Source organism: Asparagus officinalis, chromosome 10 (genome assembly GCF_001876935.1).
Source record: "Asparagus officinalis chromosome 10, Aspof.V1, whole genome shotgun sequence".
Lineage (NCBI taxonomy): Eukaryota > Viridiplantae > Streptophyta > Magnoliopsida > Asparagales > Asparagaceae > Asparagus > Asparagus officinalis.
In genome coordinates, this window is record NC_033803.1 from 42,614,790 (window position 1) to 42,632,003 (window position 17,214).

The 17,214-nt window shown below is 32.0% G+C and overlaps 1 protein-coding gene across 1 annotated transcript in view; it reads right to left on the minus strand.

Moving 5' to 3' along the window:
- LOC109825345 (protein KTI12 homolog) overlaps window positions 1–17,214 on the minus strand; it is a 23,257-nt gene that overhangs the window by 5,669 nt on the left and 374 nt on the right. The window contains 5 exon segments of the mRNA XM_020392191.1: window positions 2,305–2,390; window positions 2,860–2,945; window positions 9,373–9,429; window positions 12,808–12,911; window positions 17,114–17,214. The exon segment at window positions 17,114–17,214 is cut by the window's right edge and continues 2 nt beyond it. Of these exon segments, the coding sequence (XP_020247780.1) occupies window positions 2,305–2,390; window positions 2,860–2,945; window positions 9,373–9,429; window positions 12,808–12,911; window positions 17,114–17,214 (434 nt within the window).

Below are 17,214 nucleotides of genomic sequence, written 5' to 3' on the forward strand. Positions count from 1 at the left end.
ACACTCTTCATCTATTAAGTTCAACAAAACCCTCTCATCTACATGAGTTCAACAAAACAACCCCTCATCTATTCATATCAGTTCAAAAACATTCAACAATTATCCTTCTTGTTTCCATTCAGTATCTTCTATCATCTTCTTGTTAGATGAGAATAGTCACACTACATTATAAATGACACATTTCTGAATAGATGAGAGCGTTTTTTGTTAAACTCATATGAATGAGGGACTTCTTGAAGAACTGGGTATAGATTAGCCTTTTTTGTTGAACTTAATAGATGAAGGGGTTTCTTGAAAAATTGGGTATTGATAAGGGGGTTTCTCATGTAACTTACTAAACGAAGGGGTTTCTTGGAAAAATTGAGTATAGATGAAGTGAATTTCTTGTAATTTACCCTTAAAATTAAACAATATCTATGTAAAATTTTGCTTAAACCTTTCCTTCTTCTTTCTGGTGAAGACCTAAATATATCTTTACAGTTATAATCAATCTATAAACTCTCTTTACTATTAGTTTTTAATAAAAACGAAATCAATTTACCAAAGAAAGAATAAATACTAAAATATGACTACAACTTTTTAACTATTTTTCTTTAGAGGATACCTGAAAACTCTAAATCATATTTATAGTCAGATCTGATAGATGCTCTTGATTTTAAATAACATTACTACACACATACAATTCTTTCCTTTTGTTTTCTTACAGAGTTCGATGAAGAGAGATAAATGATAAGAAGAAGAAAATGATAACAAAGAAAATAATGAAAAAATCAATACCCTTATAAGTTTCTTTGTTCGTTTTATACTTTACTACTTAACTGCATTTGTAAAATTATATTTATTCAGTGTACCCACGAGGATCTAGGAATATCGATACAACCACAACAAAGCCTTTACCCCAAATCTAGGAATATATTGATAAACAATACATAATTAAGTAAACATCCCATACGGTGAGATGTTATTGACCTTCAAATTTGTTCTATTTAGTTAAAGAAAATTTATCTGATAATTTATGAAAGGATCATGGCTTTATACATGCATGACACATAAATTTACTAGTACATTACACAAGTTAAAATATAACCGAATCAGAAATAATAAAGCACATCAGGCTCTGGTTGGTTGTTGAACACAAAGCAAATCTTAACTTTATTCTGTTACCCTCTTTAGTTCCAATTTAATAACAACCAAAATTTGGAGGTTAAATTACCAAATTGACATTTTCAATAGGACCCTCTTTCCCATATGGTATTTTTTCTTTTACTTGTGACATATTATATTAATATCAAAATTAATACCAATCTGGTTATTGTTTCTACTACTAAATATACCAATTTGATAATCATTACTATATAATACCAAATTGACATCAAATGTTGATATTAATACCATAGTGACGCCCGTGACAGAAAAAAAAAACCATATTCGAAATATGGTCCTACTAAAAATACCAATCTGGTAATTTAGCCGAAATTTAGACCTGAATACTAGCGTAGTTCGTTATATCTATTGAAGTTTATATATTTATGGAGATGTCAACTAGGACTAACGAGTTGTCAATATTGATATGAACTGAATATTTGAGGGAAAATTCATTATTACAAGAAGGATATAAATGAGAACAGCATATCTACCCAACACAGGATGATCTATACAGGAGTGCCAATCATTGTTTTAAATATCCCCGACATGACCCGATATATCCCCCGATATATCCTTTTACAGGGCTTACCGCAACCGATATGATATTTAAATATCATTTACCATTTTTTGGCTATTTTGAGTGAAAAATCCCCGATATGGCCGATATATTAGCCGATATGTGAACCAATATATCTTTTTATATAGTTTGTTGCAAAATAATATACCGTGTTTGGAATTTTTGGGCGAGATATCAAAAGTTCCCCATTATATCAAATGATATTTTGCCCTAAAAAAAGCAGATCGAATGTTGCAACGTTGTTTTGCACTTTTGTTTGTTTTAGAAGGTTGATTAGTGATCCTAAACATATATTATTCATATTTTGTATGCTTAAATTTCATTACATATGTCGAGATTACATTTTAATGCATTATACTATGTATGCAAACATTCATTATGGTATTCCGATATTTACCACATATCCCCGATATTTCCCCGATATTTCCCCGATATCCGCAAACCGATATGAATTTTGGCCATCCGATATTTCCCCGATATCCGATATTTAAAACCTTGGTGCCAATTCATTAAAAAATGTAAAATCACAAACCATTTTATTTACAAGGCCACTGGTAGAGGTCCTTCAGAGTGATTATTACCTCTACATGGAAATAGTTCAAATAGAGGAGAATCCCAACGGTTCCGTTTATCAGGCCTCTCAAATCTCCTTACAAGATCTTCAAATCTGTTAACAAAGAGTAGCAGTTAAGTATTACAAAGTGCATAATAGAGAAGTTCAACCTACTTGTCTATAAGATGAGACATGATCTGAAGGAAAAAAACAACTTTCTCTTCCTTAGATGGAAAAAATAAAGAACATCGAGAACTTTGACTTCGACAATATTAGCCTAAAGTCACTTGTCCATTCTTCTGCATAAGCTGGCTTTTATAAGTTGCAGTATTACAGTAGCTCTACACTTCTTCTCAAAAAGAGGAGTTATGATTGGTGGGTGGTGAAGCTCCAGTTGTGTATGAAAGAAAGTCAATGTATTTAAGAAAATAGGGATGTCTAAGTGAATGCCATGAATTTCATTTTTTAAGAGTTTTTTGTCTTCCGGACAGTTCATGCATCAAACAACCCAAAGCAAAAAAAGGCAGCTCTGAATTATACAAATCACATAATATGCATGTGAAAAAGGGAAAAAGTAACTTACATCTTATAGTCATACGATGATTCTCCCTCCTGCTGACGCCTATTGTTCCATTCCCTACAGGAGTTTTCTTCCGTATCACAAAAAACCTAAGACATTGCCAGGATAAGTCTTTATTCGCACTTTATTCTGTATTCCGAGCAAGGACATATTTTAAGAAAGGAGAAAAAATACCCTGAAAATGACAACGAAACTGGCATGTACAGTGATAACCTCCAATTGCTACACAGTTTCTTGAGAAATATAAAGAAAAACATTCTACTAAATACAAAACCATCGACCTTTGGCTTAGATTGTCGAAATCAAAATTTTAAGAACCTTAAAATTGAACTTTCAACCAAAACAGTGAACTTGTGTTGATTGATGGTCTGATATGATTGTCATGGAAATTAGTTTAAGTTGCTTGTTGAAACTCAGGACATTGCAAAAGGGTAGATATCAATGTATCTGCTTGGATAAATGCACACTAGTCTTGCTCTGGGAAAAGCCATGCCATGTGTACTACTATACTACCGTTCATGAAGAAGACAAATATATGTACCACAAGTGTACTAAGTTAGTGACCACATTTATTTACTAGAGTAGTTAAAGGGGGAAAGAAGATAATACTGATAAAATTAGGAAGCTCCTGGTGCGTGCTACAAGAGACGAAGAACCTCAACAAGGAAGCTATCTAAAGGTTTCTAAAAGGTCTAAAACATCTAAGGGAAATGGAATCACAACCAACCTAATCAAATTTGGGAAGGGATATCAAAGGTTTAACAAATTTTAAATCCACTTAAGAAACAGTAAATATAGTATTAACCAAGGTTTTAAATGTCGGATGTTAGGTTCATGTCGAACAGCTGAAATCCATGTCGGATGGCAGAAATCGGGTATATATCAGGGGTCATGGACTATATATCGGATTGTCATATTGGGTGGTGCGCATATGTATAATATCATGTCCTAAATGTAATCTAAGCATTCCTAAATTCAATATAAGCATACTTTATAAATTCTAGAGGCGATACCGGCGATGGGTGGATTCTGACGTCGCAGGGAGACAGTGCTGGGCTATTCATCTTCTTCATATGTTCCAGGTCCTTCGGATGAGTTACCGACCATCCTCTTCCCTTTATCCCGACGACAGGATACCCTACCGCCCTTGGGTTCGGTTAGGGTTCAGATTTCGAGGTGCAACGGGAGATGGACGACGAGGGTCCGACATGGAGGTGGGGAATGGCGTCGTCGTTCACGAAAAGAGTGATCAGTTCCCAAGTACGCTGTAACCCTAATTTTTCTCTTTTCTTTCTATCGGGTTCATAAGAAACCCTTAAATATGAGAACGAGTCAAACGGGTTTGTATTTTTATTATTAAACCCAAACCCAATAACAAAAAACAGATCTAAAAAAAGGGTCATATCAGCCGATTTTTCAAGGCTGAAAAATCCAAGGCTGAAAAATCGGCCAATATGCCCGATATAGCCCCAATATTTTCGATGACCCTGAAAACGACATACGAGTTGAAAACGCGCATGTCGTGTCTCATGTCCTAAATGTAATCTAAGCATTCCTAAATTCAATATAAGCATACTTTATAAATTCTAGAGGCGATACCGGCGATGGGTGGATTCTGACGTCGCAGGGAGACAGTGCTGGGCTATTCATCTTCTTCATATGTTCCAGGTCCTTCGGATGAGTTACCGACCATCCTCTTCCCTTTATCCCGACGACAGGATACCCTACCGCCCTTGGGTTCGGTTAGGGTTCAGATTTCGAGGTGCAACGGGAGATGGACGACGAGGGTCCGACATGGAGGTGGGGAATGGCGTCGTCGTTCACGAAAAGAGTGATCAGTTCCCAAGTACGCTGTAACCCTAATTTTTCTCTTTTCTTTCTATCGGGTTCATAAGAAACCCTTAAATATGAGAACGAGTCAAACGGGTTTGTATTTTTATTATTAAACCCAAACCCAATAACAAAAAACAGATCTAAAAAAAGGGTCATATCAGCCGATTTTTCAAGGCTGAAAAATCCAAGGCTGAAAAATCGGCCAATATGCCCGATATAGCCCCAATATTTTCGATGACCCTGAAAACGACATACGAGTTGAAAACGCGCATGTCGTGTCGCTCAAGCCCTTAAACCGACATGTCGGACATGTCGGCCAACATTTAAAACCTTGGTATTAACCAGGAGTCCTGATTGGAAATTTTCGCTAAAGATGACTGATTAACCATAACAACAACAGCAGCAAAGACCTTGTCCCAAAATTTGAGGTTCACTATATGATAACCAATCTTTCATTTAATTCCATTAAAGGCTATTTCCTCCATTAAGTTAACCACTATAATGTCCTTAATTACTTCTAACGATGTTCTTTTAGCCCTACCTCTAGTCCACTTTGTTCCATTAAATTATAACTTATCATTTCTCCTAATTGGTGCACTTAGTGACCTATCCTACATAGAAAATGGCCAAACAATCTCAATCTATTCTCTGTTATTTCATCTCTACAGAAACAACCTCAAACTTTCTACAAATGCACTCATTTCTTATCCTGTCTCTCAGGGTATATCTACATGTTTATCACAATGTTCCCATCTTTGCTACACTCTATGTTACCCGGGTACTTCAATCATGAAGCCGTACCCGTACTCGTACCCGACATACACCCGACACTTATCCATACCCAAACTTTACGGACACTCTGTGGATGTATGCATACATTTACCCAAACGTGTATTCAATTATACAATATATGTTTTAATTTAAAATACTTGTTATACACTTCTTGGACCTATATATTATTTTCTAAAACTCGTTCGACATGGGTCCGATTATTTCAGACTATATTCAAGTTAAAAACTAAAATTTAAAAGGATGGTTTGAGCGTCTAATTAAAAAAAGTACTTTCTAATTTATAATAATCAACATGATAAAAGATAAAAGAAACTTTAAAATATGATAGGAAATTAATTTCAAATAGCACATGAATTGAAAAATAACAATGATCTCATGTAAATTATTAATTTTGACATGTATGTGTAGCCGTGTCCCCATATCCTACATTTCACAAATTTGTTGTGTCTATACTCATACCCGCATCGGTACCCGTACCAGTTTCCATGCAACTTAGGCTACACTATGTTTTTTTATTTTTTGGATGAGTGTGCATCGGAATCTTTAGTCAGGACTCAGGACAGATTGTGGTGGGTGTGTGAAGACAAGGTTTTACATGTTGGATGTCGGGTTCATATCGAACGGCTAAAATTCATGTCGGATAGCGAAAATCAGGAATATATCGGGAGACATGAAAAAAAATAACGGAATGCCATATCGGATGATGTGCATATGTGTAATATAAATATCATAAATAAAATCTAAATAGACTTAAAAAATTCTATTGTCTAAACATATAAAAGAGTAAATAACTTATGATGCTTAGAGTTGATGTTAAAGGAAAGAGGTGAGAAATCTGATATTAGCGGTTAACAAGAGAGAATATCACCCGATATTAATGTCAAATGAATAGCTCAGAGAAGAGACCGATGAGATGTCTAAGGAGAGAAAGAAGATCAGCGACGGATATTACTTCGGTCTTTTTCTTCATTTCCCTTAACTTATTAGTTTTTGTCTTGGAAAGTAATATTAAGACAATCAAGAATTTAAACTTAAACCTGATTAGACAAACATAACCCAAAAAATAAAAAAACCAGCCAAATTTTCAGGCTGAAAAATTGGCCGACATAACCGACATATTCGCCAGACATACCCGACATATCTCCCGATATATCCGATATAAACCCTGAAAACGCAATGCGCATTAAAAAGCTCCACATCATGTCAGTTGGCCCCTAAATCCGACATGTCAGCCGACATTTAAAACACTGTGTGAGGGGAGGACAGATTTCTGGAAACTTCAATTCAAGATGTTAATCAAATGGTGTTTGGAGTTGAGACTTCTATTCGTGGTATTAGTTACCTTAGGTATGGAAAGTTGAGCTTTGCCCAATATTGCTTCCAATCTGAAAATAGGAGGGTCTGCAGGTGCACAAATTTACNCCCCCAAACCCCAAATTCCAAAAAAAAAAACTGTGGTAGAGGCAAAATTCTTTGCAAGAGCGAGCAAGTAGTATATCTTGAGTATAATGAATACAAGAAAAAAGAGAAGAAGAGAGGTAACAAGATTGCCTTCAATCTTCATGAATAACTTAAACTGATCTCTCTTAATATTCATATTCTAAAAACCATGTGGCATCCACAACTAAATTCCAAAACAAGAGATTGCAATACCTTTCAGTAAGAATTAAAAACAAAAAATAAAGAGGAAAAACTACACTGGTCATGTTAAACAACTATCAATCGAGAGTATAATGTAATATAGCAAGTATTCTGAATGATCTCGCAGCTTAGAATTTTCCTAGAAAACCAAAGTTTCAATCATCAAAACATGATCTATTTTTAATGCATAACGGAAAGATTTGTCTATCGTCTGCCAGCTTGTGGTATCAGACCAAATCCTAAATCTAAACCTAGCTGTTGACTAGCCCCTCCGTCAACCTAAAATCAACTTTGACATTTCCCAATTCACTGTCCTAATCTGGCTGACCACCTCTCTTCTCCAATTAACCCTATTGTCCACTTTGTCCTTCAGCCGAGCCCAAACAGGCCAAGAGGCTCTTGGCCCCTGCCCTCTGACCTACTCTCATCATATCAACTTCTCACCATCAACCAACCACCAAAACTACTCCATACCCCTTGTCGAAGCTAATAGTCAATAAAATTCCAGAAATCCTATCTTTTACCATGCAACAGTCCCAAAAACTTCCTAATCCTATATCAACCCCCAATATCAGGATACATATCAAAATAGGTCTACATAGTTAAAAGTTGAGATTTTCCCTCTCCAAAAATGAGCTTCGAACAAGTAAAACAATTGAAACAACCGATGTACTGTTTTTAAAGCATGGAAAGGGAACTCTAGCTGTCAGGTACAACCATAACCAGATACTTGATTTTTTGTTGAATCTTACGGTAGTTAAGTTTCCATGCATAGTTCTAAACAAGATTGTTACCTTGCTTGATTTGCCTATCTCTTGCATGTTTTCAAATCTTAGTATGTAGAATACATATTAGTTCACAAACCATTACTTAATATTAAAAAAAGAAATTCATTAAAGATTTAAAATAATCTTTTTTAAAAATATTATTACATTAATTTCTTCAAAAAAATACAAAAAATAAAGTTATTTAAAATATTTTTTCTTAAAGTAATATCTCAAAAAATATTTTTATAAGTCAATTATTATAAAATATAATAATTTTTTAAAATATAATTATTTGAAAAAATTATTATTTTTATAACATATTATTTTTTCATAAAATAATATTTTTCAAATGGTATTATTTTTTAAAAATATTTGGTGAAAAATAGTGTTTTTCTAAAATAATATATTTTTTCAATAATATATTATTTTTAAAGTAATATATTAATCTTAAATAGTATATTATTTTGCAAACCTAATCATATAATCCTTAAATAAGTATATTAATTATTAAAATAATATATTATTTTTCAAAATAATATTTTATTTTTCAAAATAATATATTACTTTTTAAATAATATATTTTCCTAAAATATAATTTTAAATAATAATTTTTTAAATAAATTTTTTGAAAATATTATCTCTAAAAACATAATATTTCTTAAAAAACTATTTTTGAAGAAATATCTTTTTGGAAAAATTCTTTAAAACTAATTTTAAAAATAAATTGAAAAATATTATGTTTCTAAAAATAAATTTTTACTTGAATATTTTACTTTGTTAAATATTATTTTTTAAAAAACTTCAATAATATTTTTTCAAAAAACACTTTATTTCAAAAAATTTATGAAAAGAATTATTTTTTGATCAAATTTGTTTACAGAACTATATTTTTACCAAAAAATATATTTTACAAAATTATTTTATTTTGCAAAAATATTTATTTTAAAAAAAATTGTTTTTTAAAATATTTCTTTTAATAAAATATTATTTTAAAAATACTATCTTATGCATTTTTTAAAAACTCATAAGTCAATTTAATTAATAATAATAACTGTTATTTTAAAAAAAAATATTTAAAAAGTGTGAAAAGAATTAATAACTTTAATAATTTATTAATGGTAAAAAATAAGTTGCATATGTATTACAAGCAAAATCAAATAGCTGCAATTGCAAGTTGCACAATTTAAATTTTGAACCAAACAATTGCAATTGTAGTTGCATGTAAGAAGAGTTGTAACGTATATTCAAGTGACACTTGCATCGTAACTAAAGTTGCAAGCAATCAAACGCCCCCATAGTCACCAGCTACAAGTCTGATTCAGATAAGAGAGATAAGAGACACATGATTATCTCTTTTTTCTCTTTGTCAATTCCCATAATTCTGCAACATGTTATTCAATTTTCTTCTACGTAACAAAAGAAAGATGTGGCATGAAATGGACAACTTCAAATTATGCGAATGAATGATACCAGGACAGATTACCACACAATATCTTATTCCAGCAGCTCTAGCAAGGCACCATAATTCGTATCTATAACCCTGCATACCAAAGAGCCAACCAATAAATAAGTATAATACAGTTTGCAAATATGTACGGAAATCTAGGAAAGTCAAAGCCTGAGTTAAAAAAATCTACATGGTTAAAACTTGACAAAAGTCCTCCATGAAGAATATAAAAACAAAATTTTCTGAAGAATGCATGTGTAGAAAATATCCCCAGAAATTCTAGACTTAGTAGTGTCATTTGATGCCTGAGGATAAGAATTTTGGCGGGTAAGAAGTTCTAGTATTCAGGATTATCCAAAAATGAGGAAATTATTGGAGAGATTAGTTGCGGCTGAACTAAACTTCATTTACATATTCATTTGCTAATTTTAAGACAAAAATGCATCTTGATTAATAATACAATAGTCAAGGCAGTGACACCTTAGGTACCTGGTTTCAATCTTCATACTACCCTCTTCCTTTTTTAGCACTGAAAAAGTATTTAAAGCTCAAATTCAAAACTTTGTGAATAATCAATACTATTATAGTGTTATATTAAAATCTTGATGGGTACCAAAGAAGTTTGAAGGACATTTTCAATCAAAATAGAGGTGCAAGGACATATTGGTAATTTTGTGTATAACTTTTCCAAGAGAAATTAAAATGAGACCAAAAGCCATCAATCTCCAACTCGTGTCCCATTTCTCAATATTTACTTTTTCTATGTGTTTACTCTTTCATAGAGGGCAGGTACTGATAAAAAATTTTCACTTAGGCCCTTCCAAAAATTATAGTTGCAACTATCAACAATGCATTGCTCCCTCACTCTTTTCCACCAAGCATACAGTATAAAATTAAAATTAACATTTTCATGTAGACCCTCTAATAGGGATGAGCATATATCTGTGCAAACCAATTAAACCAACCGAACCGACCAAATTTCAACAGAACGATTTGGTTTTAGAAAGATGTTGATTCAATTTAGTTTCGAATATTTAAAAGTGATATAATCGAACCGACCGCTCTGAACATAAGTGTCTAAAAGTCATGGTCTTTCGAGGGGGCTATTGGTTGGGACAAGTTGTGGCCAAATGGGATAATTGTTCCAATATAACAATTTTATGCATTTGGGGTATTTTGAGTAAGGTACAGTGAGACAATATTGGGATAATGGGACAATTTGAAGTTTTGATTTGACAATTCACGTGGGATAATTGATGATGTGATATGTTATTAAAATATAATATTTATTATCAATTAAGTCTAAATTAATTTATCCAATTGGTTTAGCATATTATTTAGTATGTAATTATAATATAATACATTATTTTACTTTATACTAAAATATAATAAGTTATATTATAATTACTAAGTAATTATAACTATGTTTAATGTTATTAATTTATATATTATAATAATATAATATATTACATAATAATTGATATAATATATGAACAATATATTTAATATAATATTTTAATAATATAATATATAATTTAATATAAATATAAATATTATAATATTTTGTTTTATTAAATATATATATATTTAAAAACATAATATTTTATTTTTATTATTAATTACTGATTACATTTAAATCGGGGCATAATTGGATGACATGCACAAACGTTATTAAAAATTATATTATATACATAATCATATATACTATTAATATATTCAATATTATTAATTAAAAAGATATTATGAATTAATATATTATTAATTAATTATATATATAATATCTTGCTTTAATACATAGTAGACTATTACTATTTTAATTGTAGCAATAAATATTGATTTAATATTATACCTACCATAATTTGACGAAATATCTTAAGGAACACTATTAATTAATATAATAGTATATTTATAATGTAATATCCCTCCCCAATAAACACTAAATTATATACAATATTTTTATATCAATGAAAAATACTATAATAATCTTTTTATTCTTAAACTAATAAAATATTTATTAAATAATATAAAGTAATATTACAATAATATAATACTAATATTATAATATATATAAAATATTATTAACTAATATGTAATAATGTTATATTAGATAATATGTATAATATTTTATTATCTTACATTATAGCATAATTTTATACTATAATATAATTAAGATATATTATATATTGTAATACAATTAACAAATATTAGATATTTAATAAATTAATGCTTCAAAGTTATCCCACTTTCCCCTTGATTGTCCCAAAGTTAAGAATGAGGTAATTTTTTGAGGGGGCAAAAAATTTGTATAGAAATGAGATAATCTTGGAAAAATGTGGGGCAATTTTTCCAATCTCATTGTTCCAATGAATAACATAAGTCCAAAAAATTATTCCACTTACCCCAGAATTACACCAGCCAATAACCCCCATAGATGAAAAAATTTTAAGCATCTTTGTTGCTAAAATTTCAATTTTAGTTTATATAGTAGTTGTTGTGATGAGTTTTCTCTTGAAATTGAGACATAAAATGAGTGAGTGGTTTCAAGGAGTAAAAGTGTTGTTTCTTAGCTAACTAACTTTAACATGTCTAGGCCTAAACCGAAAAAATCGAACTGAACTGCATCAAACTGATTTGATTCAGTTCTGTTTGGGTTTGGATCTACATCTGCTCCGTTTGACATGACAAAAAGAAGTCAAAAACTGACCAAATCGACTGTTTGCTCACCCCTACCTCTTAACATTAAAACTACTATGCCATACAAGTAACGAATTATAAATATAATATTAAATTTTTTAAAGTAATAGAATAGTTTCTAATATTTTAAATGTACAACTAGAAAACCATAAAATTGCAACTATAAAAATATATTACTTTCGGAAAAGTATCATACAAGCACTTTATTTTTAGTTATTTTTCAACCATGCATTTAATAAAGTACATAACATACATTAATATACTTCAAAACTTCAATAAAAAAATAAGTTTGATATGATGTAGAACAGGAAATTTAAAAATATGTAAACATACTAGAAAAAAATTGTTGTTTGCTTCTAAGCACATAAATTAATAAAATGAAAGTTGATTAAAAGATAAATTTTCAATATTCAGAATCCAGCTTATAACTGTTTCCCATTTTCTATATAAAATTTAGAAAGGTACATTTTCATATTTTGCAAGTGCAGTTGCTCGTGCAAAGAAGCTATAATAATTAAGTTGAATACTTACTACCATATAGAATATGTGTATCTATTCACTTATGACTGATTCCTACAGAATTATATACAGCGGCCATCAATATTGTACATTTGATAACCTCCATAGTTCTCACATATGATGCAAGTATATATTGCACAAAAAGTCCACAGACAAAATAAAGTGATATACTGGAATTAAAAAGTTTAGCTACTCACATTGATTATAAAGCACTAGTTTAGGTATGTCGAGATAACAGAATCTAAATCATATTCTCACCTTAATGTTGTTTAAACTGTCAACGATGATTATATTGTCTTTTGATATAGATCTATCAACTTCCGACCTAAGGACACCCCTCAAATTCTTCTCCACAGTCATATCTACAAATTAAAAACACAAAAAAATTTCGATTATTGAAAAAAATCTGAAAATATGAAGCAAGGAACTTACTAGTTCATTATGAATGCATGAGCCAAGAAACAATAATAAATTAAAAGGTTTGTGCTATAAGAGATCAATCTCTTACATTTTATGCTCCCTCAGTGCTAATGATGGTGAATCTACCACCAAAAACAGATGTTCCATATATTATTTGCTCAATACTTGGATCAGATAGCATGAATAACAAAAGTCTATGATGGTTGAGTTAAATTTATAGATCAATCTATTACATTTTAAGCTCCCACATTACTGGTGACGGTGACTCTACCATAACAAACGTATGATTCACATATTGTTCACGCAATAGTTGCATCGCATAGCATGAATAACAAAAGAATACACTGTAGTTGATGAGTTCATCTAGATCAATCTATTACATTTAGTCTCTCATTGCCATTGATGGTGAATCCACCATTGAAACCAGATGTTCCACATAATGTTCACTCAACCATTGGATCAAATAGCATGAATAAAAAAAAAGAATACATACAGTTAAGTTGAATTTCTAATAGCCCTCTATTGTGTGGTTGTGTGTGTGATCAAGGCATATTGAAAGTGAAACAAATTCCATGAATATGAGATCTATATAGTGTGAAATGAGGGGGGGGGGTTCATAATTTATAAATCAGCAAGAATACCCCTTGAATTTGTTGTAATAAGTATCAACGTTAATTAGCTTATATAGAACATTTTGGTACTTTTTTATCTTTTTTACGCTAAATTTGATATTCTGGCGGCTTTGGAAATAACCTATCATCATGTGTGGGTAAGGCTGCATTCACCTCCTTATAGTCCACATTTGGGGAGCCTCGTATTGATTCGGGAAGTATTAATTAGTTTCAGACACAAGTATGCTTTTATGGATCTACAATATGTTTGAGTAGATTCGGATAGCATATACTGCTTTCATAATTGATCATCAGGATTGTTCCAGGTCCCCTATATTTACACCATAAGTATGTATTTAATCGGCAATTTAATTATTACCAGTAAAGTGAATCATTTGTTCAGATCTAAATATTAATAAATAGTTTATAAGTGTAATTCATATGTGCAATGTATTAAACCATCTAGTTATTTTCTTAAGGCATTAACCAAGCACTTTAAACTTTACACAAAAAGAATCACTTTTTTTACACTCTTCTATCCTATGCTATGTTACCCGGGTACTTCTATAATGAAGCTGTACTCGTACCGGACATGTACCCGACACTTTCCCGTACCCAAACTTCATGGACACTTCTTGAATATATGCATGCATTTATTACAACATGTACTCAATTATACGATATATGTGTTAATTTAAAACACTTGTCAAAGACTTCCTGGACGTAGAGCTTACACTTCACATCCGTCTTTTGAAACTAATGAGATACGGGTTGGATTCGTTTCAGTCCATACCCAAGTTTAAAACTATATAGTTAATGGGTCGTTTAGATGTCTAGTAAAAAAATGAGTATATATAGTCGTGTCCCCGTACCCTACATTTTACAGTTTTGTCGTGTCCCGTACTCGCACCCGCACACGTACCAGTACCCGTGCCCGTTTCCATACAACTTAGATCCTATGTTACTTGGGTACTTCTATCATGAAGTCGTGCCCATACCGGACACATCCTTTTGCCCAAACTTTATGGACACTCCTTGGACATATGCATGCATTTACTCAGATATGTACTCAATTGTATGATATATGTTTTAATCTAAAACACTTGTCATACACTTCTTGGACTTATACAAGGTTTTAAATATCGGATGTCGGCTTCATGTCGGACGGCTGAAATCCATGTCGGATAGCGGAAATCGGGGATATATCGGGGGACATGGACTAAATATCGGATTGCCATATCGGGTGATCCACATATGTATAATATCATGCCCTAAATGTAATCTAACTATCTAAGCATTCCTAAATTCATAACTTCATGACTCTGCACATTTCAACATTCATATGCACATTTAAAATAAAATAAATCTCTCCTTATTAATCAATAATCATTAGCCTATTATTAATCAGTTAGCCTATTATTAATCAAGTGATCAAACATCAAGTAATCATTAGCCTATTATTAATCAAAATAGTCCACAAACCAAACATTCACGTGTGAAGAAGAAAAAAAGAAAAAACAGGAAAATCGGCCGATATGGCCGATTTTCCAAACAAGAAAATCGGCCGATATGGCCGATTTTTCGCCGATATGGCCGATATGTCGGTAAAAAACGATATGCGACTTGTTTTTCCCCGATTTGTGTCGTTGGACCCCTCAATCCGCTATATCGGCCGACATGTCCGACATGTCGGCCGATATTTAAAACACTGGACTTATATCCTACATTTCTATCCATTTCTTGAAATTTGTTAGACATGGATCAGGTTTGTTTCAGCCCCTATTCAAGTTAAAAATTATGATTAAAAAGGGTGGGTTGAGTGTCTAGTTAAAAAATAAGTAGTTTTCAATTTACAATGATCAACTTAATAAAATAAACTTAAAAATATGATAAGAATCTAAGTCTAAATAGCACATGAATTGAAAAAATAATAATCTCATTTCACTTATTAATTTCAATAGATACATGTAGTCATGTCCCCATACCCTACATTTCAGACATTTGTCGTGTCCCGGACCCGTACTGACACTCGCTAAATAACACATGAATTCAAAATTAATAATGATCTCATGTCAATTATTAATTTCAATATATAGTCATGTCCTCATACCCTACATTTCAAATATTTGTCGTGGCCCATGCCCGTACCCGTACCCACACACATATTGATACCATTATCCGTTTCCATGCAACTTAACTTCTATCAAAAGGATGGTCATAGATAAGAGAATCAAAGTTTTCTTCAAGGAATACTTCGTCTTTTCAATATATTGTTTTTGTGTGAGACCAAAAATTTAGGTTTGAAGCCTTGTCTGCAAATCCAACTTGAGTATGTGAAAACCCAATAACCCTAACTTCTTTTCTTACTAAATCTTGGTGAAAATTCCAACCTTCATTTGTTATGCAGGACGATCTAGGAGTAGGATTGTCGATGAAAAGCCAATAGGGTTTACTAGGATCTTCCTTTTCAAGAGAAGATTCCATGTGATCTTTTATTTTAGGGTTAATTTAAGATTTGATTTGATTTGATGTTCCCTTCTATTTTAGTTAGGACCTGATTGGATTGCATTATTAATTTTTGCATGATATGATTTCAATAGGATTTTGGTTTAGTTTCAAATTTGGTTTACTCGCCTTTTTTTCCTCTACAAATAAGATTTAATCCTCCATGAGGAATACACAATTGATTAACGAAATGAAAATTTTTTGAGAAGTGAAATCTTGCGTAATATGCGAGTTGCTTATCGGGCGTGAAGACTAAGTGTGAAGCCAATTAATCTAAACCTCTCCGCCTTACAAATCCAACCATTCATTTAACATCTTTCTCAAATGTTAAGCCTTCTCATCATCCTCATCATCTTTTCTCCTCAACATCCCTGCTCTGTTTTCGTCCCAGCAACCACAAACAGCACCCACTCTGCCCTTTCTGTTTGCTGCAGACAATTCCAATCTCGCCAATGACCCAAGTGTGCTGACCATATAACTCAAAACCAACCAAATTCTGTCCCTCAGTCACATCTCTAATCACCTTCCGGCCTTGTCTAGCACCAGATCAGAACCACCTAAGTTAAAATTTGATATTTTTCCTGATAAAGCCTACAGCCCCTGGTATCCAAAACAGTCATCTTTTTACTGAAAGTTGATTTTTTTTTCTTCCTAGCTTATACTCAAATTCCAGCAAGTTAAAAAAAAATTCTGATAGATCATATCTGGTTCAGAGCCCTCGATTTGGTCCTCATCAATCCGCACTCTAATTCGCACCAAATCCTTTAACTCATTAATCTACCACCAGATACAAGAGCAGTAGTTCCTTTCCTAAACCTAAACCAGGCAACCTAAACCAGGCAAATCATAAGAATTCACTCCTTCAGCAAATGTCTCAGTGCGTGCAATCAAAGAAATTCTTAACAAAATCACTACTTCAAGGTGCAATATTAAATTTTACTTCAATCGAATTGGTTTTGAAAAATCTAGTAAATAGTAATAATAATTATGGTTGGTAAGGTAAAAGAAAAAGCAACAAATTTGCTTACTTTCGTAGCTTTGATTGCGGGAGAGGTGGAGAGAAGACTCGTCGATGATCCTCACCGTCGCTGGTTTCGGGGTTCCCCCTTCGGCAGCGACGGCGGCGGCG